The following is a 10,909-nucleotide window of genomic DNA, read 5'->3' on the forward strand; positions in this document are numbered from 1 at the left end:
TTAATTCCATCTAGCAACAGAAATTATTACTTTTTTTGTAGTGCCATTACCACAACCTGCACTAGAAATAAACGCTGATATTCCACGTCTTTCTATACATTGTCATCACAGTTGATAAGTCACCCTACTTGCAGCTGGGTATAGCACTGAAAAAATTAACCATCTTGCATTATATTATGCTACAAACAAATAAAAGATTTAATTAAACAAAAAATGTAAATTCGTTTTTTTATAACTGTAACAGTGAGACATATGACATAAATTCTCATCTTGGCAACATTAAGTCTTGAGATGTCAATATCTGCGAATTTTTTGCGAAGTCGTGTTTGCAGTTTTGGTGCATTGGTGAAAGAAGTTCCTTCCAGATATATTTTTACTATTAGAATGTCTGAAAAGCCGGCAGATTACCTTGCTACCAATGGTTTTGAAAGCAAAACTCCATTCTTAATCGGTGTAGCGGGCGGGACAGCGAGTGGAAAGGTTAGTCTCTAACACTTCAACAATTTATTGATTTTTCCTGATTCCAAGACTTGCTTACGTAAGTGAAATGAAAATGCAGACAAAAAGTTAAATAATTTTTTTACGATTTTGAATAATTATAAAGTAACATTGGTAGAAACGTGCCATAACCTCAAGGTTTGTTTGGTTCATTGTTCAAGTAACAGTTTATAAATATTTGCAGTACATCCGTTCTATGTTATTGTTTTTTTAATGGTAATGAATTGTCTTTAACACATAACTATTTGAAAGTTCGTTGTAGAAATCCTATAATTAGGACAGATTTGTTCTTTTCATTAAATTTTTAATATTGTTTCTAAAATTAGTTATTGTAACGTTTCTATCAAAGAGGATGAGTTCCAATAAGGTAACATATGTATATTTCAGTCAACAGTATGCCAACGCATAATGGAGAAATTGGGACAACAGCACAAAGAACAAACAGAGAGACGAGTTGTCTGTATCAGTCAAGATTCCTTCTACCGAACTCTCACACCGTCAGAGCGGCTCCGAGCTGAACGTGGACAGTTTAACTTCGATCATCCTGATGCTTTTGATGACAAGAAACTGCTTGCCATTCTGAAAGATATTCTAGCTGGAAAGAAAGTTGAAGTCCCAGAGTATGATTATATCACAAATTCTATAAGGTAAGTCTTAACTGAATTATGTCAAAATATGAAAGATGTTTTCTATGGTTTAGGTATGCCCGTAAGTAGCAAGTCTTGTTAACTTGTTAAGTGACTTTGTTTTAGTAAAATAAAATAAAAAAATAATATAGCCTTTATTGCTTTACAACTTGTTAACATTTGATATTAAATGCCTATTTACTAAAAACTAAATTGATTTAACTGATTTTTATTAACAGTTAAATACTTAAACCATTTTTCCAGTTTTTAATGTTCATAGAAAAATTCAAACTTTTAATAATAATAATTTAATTCCAAAAACAATATACTTAAAGCTCATTTTTCAAAAACTCTTGAGTTTATGTTGACATAAAAATATTTTTCCAAAGCCCGCATCGCTCACACACAATCTACCCAGCTGATGTTGTGCTGATTGAAGGCATCCTGGTATTTTATTTCCCGGAGGTGCGGGAACTCTTTCACATGAAGCTGTTTGTAGACACTGACTCAGACACACGACTTGCAAGACGAGGTAAGAAAATTTTCTTTTAACAGTTTACAATTTATTTTTATAAGATATCAAATTACAGATATACAACAAACTCATCTCAATAAGTAATATAGGAATGGCTAAAACGCTCATACATATGTCCGGTGTCGGCACCAACTAGTTCCTAGTAGCCGTTCCTATATTAGTTAATGATAATGTCTCACATTTGAATAATTTAAACTCATGTTCCGTTATTAACTAATTCAAGCAATACATACTATTTTATTTACATTTTATTTAGTCTATGAATATGGTACATTAATCTCTACTAATATTATAAAAAGAGTTGTTTGTATTGTATAGGCTCCAAAACTACTCAACCTATTTGAAACATTCTTTCACTGTTGTGAGGTACACTATCTCTGAGTGACATAGGCTTTATTTGTTAATAGACTTTTTTTTAATTCGCGCGGACGAAGTCGCGTGCAACTGCTTGTAGTATATAATAAAAGTTCTTTCACCATTAGGGAACTGAGATTTACTTTATAATGTATTGTAGAAATGCATTGTTTAAATTCCTTTCAAACCTTACTATTTTTAAATTTCACATCTTACTAATATTATAAACTAGCTTTTACCCGCGACTCCGTCCGCGCGGAAAAAAAATAGAAAACGGGGTAAAAATTATCCTATGTCCTTTTCCTGGTTCTAAGCTACCTGCCCACCAATTTTCAGTCAAATCGATTCAGCCGTTCTTGAGTTATAAATAGTGTAACTAACACGACTTTCTTTTATATATATAGATAGATAGATAGATAAGAAGATGTGAATGTTTAGATGAATGTATGGATGTTTGAAGGTATCCAGAACGGTTAAACGGCTTCCGATGAAATTTGGCATAGATGTAGATCATAGACTAGAAGAACACATAGGCTACTTATTAAGGTTTTTTTACACTGCTTCGAAATTGAATTGAAGGTTTTTTTAATTCCGCGCGGACGTAGTCGTGGGCGACAGCTAGTCTTTCTTATATCTTTTACTTCGTTATAAAATTATGAGTTTTATTTTTTTGTAACATTATTATGTCTTAAGATAAAATTGTCTTAACAAAGTCTTGTATATTGCAGTCCCTCGTGACATAATGGAGCGTGGCAGAGACTTGGAGCAAGTACTCAATCAATACATGAACTTTGTGAAGCCTGCATTTGAGGAGTTCTGCTTACCGGTAATAATAATTTTATTTACTATCTAGATTTCACGATAACTTATTATTTACTTGACATCCAATAACTGTACATAACCTAAAAAAATAACAAGTTATTTTGTTTTGTCAATTTTTGGATTGTTAAGTTTCCATACATAACCAAGTTACGTTTTAAGTTAAAATTAAACCTACATTTTTTTTTCTTTACAGACTAAGAAATTTGCTGACGTCATCATACCAAGGGGCGCTGATAATTTAGGTAAGATAACTCTAAAGTTTTCAATAACAGCATGTTATAGTTTATTTAATTCACAAAATACTTTTAGTATAGTTCTCCTCAAATATCTTGACTGCTCAAGGTGATCGGTGCAATGCATCGCGCGAAGTTAAGCGCCTACAAGATATTTGAAAACAATGTTTCTTTAGTTATTAAATACCTTTATAGTTTCCTTACATATAAATAAACAAAGGTCTTCCCTTGATTATTATCTAGACTTACAACACTCATAACACATGTTTTTTTTTCATAATGTGTGTTAGACGCGTATTTACTTAGGGTTGCCAGGTCGCTAAACCTACTAGCCGGACAGGCCAGCCAGTTTGGCCGGACATTTGGGTAGAAAAGTCGGACACCCTGTATTATTTAGAATTTTGTCTCAGTATTAATAGGTACACTCTCGTTTAGGGAATGTAAAAAGCCTAACAAAAGCCGGACAACCGTTTATTTTGGTCGGACACGCAATCTAAAAACCTACCTATGTCCGGCTTTATCAAGCCTGGCAACGCTATATTTATTTAAAAAAATCGGTAAAAAAAACTTTATACAATCATTATTCATTATAAAAAGTACAAAATCGTAAGTTTTACAATATGTGAACCATAAAAAGCACTAAAGGTCATAGCCACTGCAATTAACTAAAAAAAACCTTAACTTCAAACCTACCTCTTCTAAAACTTGTTGCAGCGGCTATGTTCTTATGTAGCTGCTAATTCGAATTTTACGGCAAACGCGTTAAAGTCCAATTTCTCGTTGTTGCAGTGGCTATTGACTTAATCGTACACCATATATGGGATATTATGTACAAGAAGAGACCAGCGGCGAAAGTTGCGAATGGGACTTGCAATGGAACACATCTGGAAGTTGATGAGGGGAATGGAAGAAGGATGTCAGGAAGTTCGGAGGATACTCTAAGCCGATAGCTAATGCACAAATCGGGATGTTCCATTTTGGATCTGTGACTGACGCGGTTCGGAATATTTTTTTTTTCTTGTCTTATATTCCATTTTATTTCAGTATTTTCTAACAAAGTCTGTTCCCATTTGATCAATCTTAACTATATAAGTGTCATAACTTCAAGAAACATTTTTCCAATTCGAAAGGTAGAAAAAGATTCGAAAAAAATACAGATTTTTTTAAACACCGTATAATTGTTGCCTAAATTTAAATCTTGTTATTTTTTTATTACGTAGAAAAGTAAAAAAAATGTTAGAAGTTTCCCCGCATTAAATTTTAATCATTTCTCAAGTATTTCTAGATTTAAGGATGTGTAAAAATGGTCGTATTTGCCCCAATTTGTTGTATACGCACATATGTATTGCTTTCTATGTAGTATATACATGTATTTTAAAAAAAAAATCAATCTTTATGCATTTTTAATTTCTTATTTATAAGGCTAGGAGGTTTTATAATATAGTAATATTTTAATTAGTGAGACTTAATTGACACACGTCACACGCAAATGTCAAATTTTAAAGTGTTGTCAGCATTTTTTTTGTGTCAATGATATCTGTTTTTTTTTTTAATACAAGATGACGAAAATTTAAAAACTTATTATGCCTATCACATAAAGTGGATGAACAAAATGTTTGTGTCTACATTATGACATATTATTAAAAATGTATTTCGCCTTAGTTTTTGATTATTTATTACATACTTGATTTGTATTATTACTTTTTAAATGAGAATCTATAGTTTTTATAAAAAAATTAAATTATTTAGATTTTTTATTCCTTGAAAAAAAATTACCACCTAACTATTTAAAAAGTGCAAACATCTGGCAGCACACAAAATGTCATTTTAGTCTCTCTAATTAAAAAAATTAACCTTATGATATAGAATTAATAAGATGAAATCAACTAAATAGTTGTTATAGGACCAAAAAAATTCTAAAAATTTGTAAAAAAAATAAAAATAGTTTTAAATTTGTAAACAAATAATTAAGCAGATTTTCCAATGAGCTTCTGAAAAAGATATATTTGATCCCGAAATATATAGTTATTGCTTTTTTAATTTTCTTAATATTTTTGGTATTGTGGTTAACATTTATAAGATCAATGGCCAAAAAAAAAATGAAAACAGACTAACTTTTTACCATCGTATTATGTATAGAATAAATATTATTTCATTATTTTTATTATTACTTATAAGTGTCGTTATTTTTAGGTTAATAAAATCGTACGTCACAGATCCAATACTATTTTGTAATATAAAATTTATGCTTTATTCGAAATATTAATATTGTTACGTATTTTACGTATTTATTTTTTAAGTTGGCAGTACCAAGCGGCATTTGGTTTAATAATGACGTTATCTCTTTCACACCTTCATGTGTCTTGTGCGTTTGTTTCGCTCACTCCTTTGTGATATTCGTACATTTTCCTAGAAGCTAGTTATGACGCAAATATTCGACATGAGAATATTATTTTATCCCAGTTACAAAATGTATGCGTAATAAAAACACGCACACAAAATAACAAATCAAAAGATTTGGGTAAACTATAAAAAAATGGAATTTAGCCGTTCTCGGTGGTCGTCTCACACAAATTATTTCAAAAAGGTTTAACATTTTTTAAATCTCGCATAGGGATAAAAAAATATCATCCCGAATTTAATAGATTAGATAAAATTTAAATTCTAGACAGCTATAGCAATAGACAATATTAATTTGTTTTTAAACAGCAATTTCTTTTAATTCCTTGCGCATGCGCAGCAATCGTTCCAATACATTTATGTACTGCTTTTATGTATTATTTAGGTTAGGTTATAAACTATATACATTATGTATAAGGCTGACGTTTTACAAAGTACATAGAGTAAGGAATAATTTCATTTATTTGCTTCAAATAAATATATCGCGGAATAAAGTCATCGTAAAACATAAACAAAAAATCAAAAAATTTGTTATTTTTCTATATTTAGACAAAATATAGAAAAATAAATATGGGAAAGTTGGTTCCAGTTATAAATGTTAAATTTTTACATTGGAGTAATTGTGTGTAATCTCTATATAATACAGTTGTTGTTTATATTTTTAACTATAATAAAAAAAAGTTTTCTTTTTTAAATTAATTTCTTTTTAGATTTGGAAACTGAACAACACTTAATGCATTTACACTTTTTATTTTGTTTTGTAAATTTGAATGCACAATTTTGTGTTAGCATTTTATAAAATAAATTTTTATTCCAATAAATTAGTTTAATTTTTTAACAAAAATTATAAATTGTGTTCAGGCAGAGGCTGTGCCAAATAAAACTATAGTATGAATGTAAAAAAAATGTTTGTTTTTTTTAATTTAATTTCGTACTTAGGTTAAATTTATTTCTGCTATTTGGACAAATCAACATGTAAAGTTACCTAACAAATGACTTCCTATTAACTAAGCGTTTTATGTATAAATTAAATATAACATGAAAAGAAAATAAACGGAGTTTAATTTGTTACAATGCCTTATTAATAAATAAAAAAAAAACATCATCAAAGTCTTGGTTTTATTTGAATTGCTCGCTCTAATAGTGTTCTTTGACTTATATACATATGTATTATTTTCTAGTTTTAGTATTACATAGTTATTCCTATATTCATAAAGGATACCAAAAATCACATACTAATTTTAATATAACTGATGACAATACGAAAGCAATTGCAAGAAATATTCATGAACTCCACTGGTCATACTGTTTCACAGCTTTGTTTAAAATCTAGTTGTCTATATATTTTTCAGTGGCCATAGATTTAATCGTGCAGCACATATCAGACTACCTGCGACGTAGCCCGGTGGAGAAGTTGCCTCCTCTAGGCATGTCCTCGTCTGTGCCCGGCAGCCCACAGCGCAGCGGACAGAGCAGCCGGCCGCATTGAAGTTACATCCTGTCTATTTCATTTAGTCTTATAAGGTCTGTAGTGTTATGGCTAGTGAGATACCGCACACGTTTAGATTTACATCGCATGCGATTTTCAGATTCATTTTTAGTTATAATATATTTTCTTAAATGTTTTTTCAATTCTGAAATTTTTCGTATTAGTGAAGTCAAATAAATTTGGCGCCAAAATTAAATTTTGAATAGATTAGAGTAGCGTCTTACGTTCGAAATTCTATCACCAAAGAGCAGATAGTGTGTTACTAAGTAAGAAATAATCACTAAAATAATTATTTTAATATTTATTTTTTTATTATATCCTTTAAAATATAATGAAGAAAATTATTTTCAATATTATTATTATAATAAAAAAAATGATAGTTTTAATATTTTAATTAAATTTTAATAGCTATAAATCACATAAGAAAATTATATAGACACCATAATTTATATTCTTTGTAAACATACAATTTTAAAGTATATTTATAACCTTACATTGCACATTTTTAATATTCAAATTTAAAATAAGAGCTAAAGCTAGACATTTAGTAAATAAATAGTCGAGATTTTGTTAAATATTCACGTAATAAATAAACCTTTGTGAACTTTTATTAAGAATCGAGTTGCAATAATTATTAAATGCTTTTGTCTTGTTGAAGAGGTTATCTTTTTTAGAAGTTATAGAGTAGAGGCTTTTATTTAAGATAGATTTATGTTAAAATTGACCTTAGGTCACTTGTACAGTCGGGGAATTTTATTTCCTTACCACTCCTACACTTTCTATATAACCATACATTTAATACTAACAATGTAATGAGATCAAAAACTATTCAAAGCAACACGTATAGAGCTCTTATAGTCACTATTAACTGCACTATATTCGATCGTAAAGGGAAGTGATTTAAAACCGTCAACGTATCTGTGACTCTACTGGCGTTGCGGATATCAAATAATTTTAGGCAGTCCGTTGCTCGTTTGCCCGTTCTATAAAAAAAAGTGTACTTAATTCTTTGACTGTACTGTTTGATAGCAATTTTTGTCAACATGTCGATAACAAAACTATTTAATTAATGTTCACAAATCTAAAGTAACTTAACATATCTGCACTTAGATTTTAACTAGTCATTCGATATAGCTAGATTAATTGCAAGGAAAGTAGTTTATAAAAAAAAAAAATCGCTCAAATTATTCATTATCGGTACAAAATAATTTTTTTTCACTTGCAGTTTATTATTAAAAAAATTTAATTATAAAATTTGTACTTATAAAGTTCGTAAAGATTAAAAAAAATGTTGACTGAATTTTCCTAGTCAATTGTGTTTGAAAAAAAATGTAATTTATTTTTAAATATTAATTGAAGTAAAATTACGATTTCAATAGAAATTTCTGATTAAAGAATTTTCTTTCTATACTTATATGTTATTTTTTTTTACCACTATACTTGCTTTGTTAATTTAAACCCATCGCTATCTTATTTATTAAAAAATGTGACAATGCAAATACGCGCAAATTACTTGTATATTTTTATTTTTAAAAGTAGCACTTTAACTTATTGTATCGTAGGCACATTTAACACATAGATTTCTTAAATATAATTTATACAAACCATATAAACAAATAAAAATCAAATCGTTTTAAAACTTATTCTAATATTGGACTTAGTTTCTAAACAATAATAAAATTATCTCACAATTTGCACAAAATTACAAATGTTCTGTTAAAAATGTCAATGAGTGTAACAAGTGCCTTTTAATTTGGTGACGTTTGTTTACGAAGTTTAGGTGTTAAGTTTGAATATAGTTTTGATGCTACAAAAGACATTTCGTACACAACGCAACGTAAATCTTAGAATCTTATATTTTCTGGCGTCGCGAGTTTCTTGTTCCACGCGCTCCGTACATAAAAAGTTAAAGCGTCGACGTAAGTGGTCTATTCGATTAGTTAACAAGCATAGCGATTCTGTCAACTGTATAGATTTCTTCCGCCATCTTGAAAATCGCACTGACTTCTGGTGACCATCTTGACAAACAGGCTGTGAGCGACTTTAGCGACTAAATCAAAATGTCGGCGACGCGTACCTGTTAACAAACCTCTATGATATTGTATTACGTTGTTCACTTACCGATAATTTCCTATACCAAAATATCGTCATCTATGTTTTGAATAGAGATTTTGGTCTCAGAAACCAACGGTTAGTGACTAAAGTCGCCGAATTTCGAAAATTTTACGTTGCCTTGTGTACGAAGTGGTTAAAATTTTATTACGTAGATTTATTAGGCTTGTTAGACAATTATGACACGATTGCTTTTTTAAGATCAAAATGTTTTTAACTGACCCTTTCGTAAGATGTAATTAGTGTTAATTATTTTATTAATATTACTTGATAAAAAATATTAGATTTTCGGAAAACCTCGACGCCTACGAACCAAAGAGTATTTATTGGGTACTTATTAAATAAGCAACGTCCAATTTAGTTAAAATAATTATTAATGAACAGTGAGTTATTTATTTTAAAGTAAAATTAAAATAATTTATTCCGAACATTTTAATGACGTTGTATATTAACTGTTGACATGAGGCTGTTTAAATACGGTTTTTTTGCTAATTCGTAGAATATAATTATGACAATAATTTTTATTATTTTCATAACTACAGTAACATTTGATGATGTAGCTTTAGCAATTTAATTTATTTCTTCAAAATTTAAACACTTAAATCTCAAACAATTTAAAAAAAAATTGTTTTAAGAAACTTGTTCTACTTTTAAAGGTGTTATTTTTTATATTTTTAGGTACATAAAGTGTTTGCCTTTTGATTTGTTATTTTTATAGTATTTTTTGGTGTAATTTTGTCCGTTGCATAGTTCGTAGTTAATTGTCATTGCTGATTATTGTAAAAATTCATGAACACAATAAAGCTATTTCATTTTTAAACTGTTGTATCTTTTCCCTACCTTAAAACGTTACGTCGAGTTTATGAAAAAATTATATTGTTGAATTTGTGAAAAAAAACATACACGATGTTTTTTTCACAACCAGCCAGTATGTCCTCTAGATCAAAAAAGTTTACATAGGTATTACCTACTTGGTAAGAAATGATTTAATAATTTGAAATAGTATGTGTTGCTTAGACTTTTTTGATGTGTTTATTTTGCAGACTTCTTCTTTGTTCTCTTCGTGTTTAGTCGTTTAAGTGTTTTGTAACACAGTTTATCAATGTACTGAGTGATAAAAAAAAACAACAAAATTAAAATTTGATCCGCCTTTATTACATGACACATTTAAATAATTATCGCAAAAAGTTACAAATGAACAATTTACAATTCAATCGGGTCTTAAATAATTTCGTTTTTAAATATAAACACGACTTTGATAGCGTTTGCACGTGTCGCGGCGTGTGGACTAGAGGGCGCTGCGGGCGGCGGCCGGCGCACGCGCACACTATTGTACAAATTATGACAGAATATGTTAATTACTTAATTCTTCAAATAAATGGAGAGAAAATAAGACATTTTTTGTGCAATAATAATCACTAAATATATTTAATTTTCAACAATTTCCATACAAAATTGGACGATTTTATATTTTGCTTTGTTATAAAACAGGAACAATACTTAAGGCAGAATATTTTGCTCTGTTTTGCTGAAATATTTTCTCTCCATTTATTATTGGAATGAATATCAAAATGATTTCAACAGTTTATATGAAACACATGTGAAAAAACATGTCATCTCTTTTTGTCTAAAGAGAATTAGTGAGATAACTGTTGTTTTAGTATATGTGTTTCGATAATGAAAACAGAAGTTATCGTAAATATATTGACTATGTCATATATATTCAAACAAGGATATCTGACTCGGTGAGAGGCGCTACTATCGCGGTTAGTTGTGTCAAATCTAGATGGACACAGAAAATAGCATAAAAGAAAAAAACATGACATACAAAGTCTTGGAT

General features: G+C 29.3%; 1 protein-coding gene across 2 annotated transcripts; it reads left to right on the forward strand.

Annotated features, from left to right (window-relative positions):
- Nucleotides 1-284: 284 nt before the first annotated feature.
- On the forward strand, nt 285-7,196 carry LOC106711744 (uridine-cytidine kinase). 2 transcript variants are annotated; one of them, XM_045686353.1, is made up of 6 exons: nt 285-480; nt 886-1,145; nt 1,514-1,656; nt 2,742-2,839; nt 3,029-3,077; nt 6,821-7,196. In XM_045686353.1, the coding sequence occupies exons 1-6, from the start codon at nt 292-294 to the stop codon at nt 6,955-6,957; spliced, it is 876 nt and encodes a 291-aa protein (XP_045542309.1). In that variant the 5' UTR covers nt 285-291; the 3' UTR covers nt 6,958-7,196. The 2 variants fall into 2 exon arrangements, with proteins under 2 accessions (XP_045542309.1, XP_045542308.1); XM_045686352.1 differs by lacking the exon at nt 6,821-7,196 and adding an exon at nt 3,858-4,235.
- The last annotated feature ends 3,713 nt before the right edge of the window (nt 7,197-10,909 follow it).

The sequence above is a fragment of the Papilio machaon genome, chromosome 3, assembly GCF_912999745.1.
Source record: "Papilio machaon chromosome 3, ilPapMach1.1, whole genome shotgun sequence".
NCBI lineage: Eukaryota > Metazoa > Arthropoda > Insecta > Lepidoptera > Papilionidae > Papilio > Papilio machaon.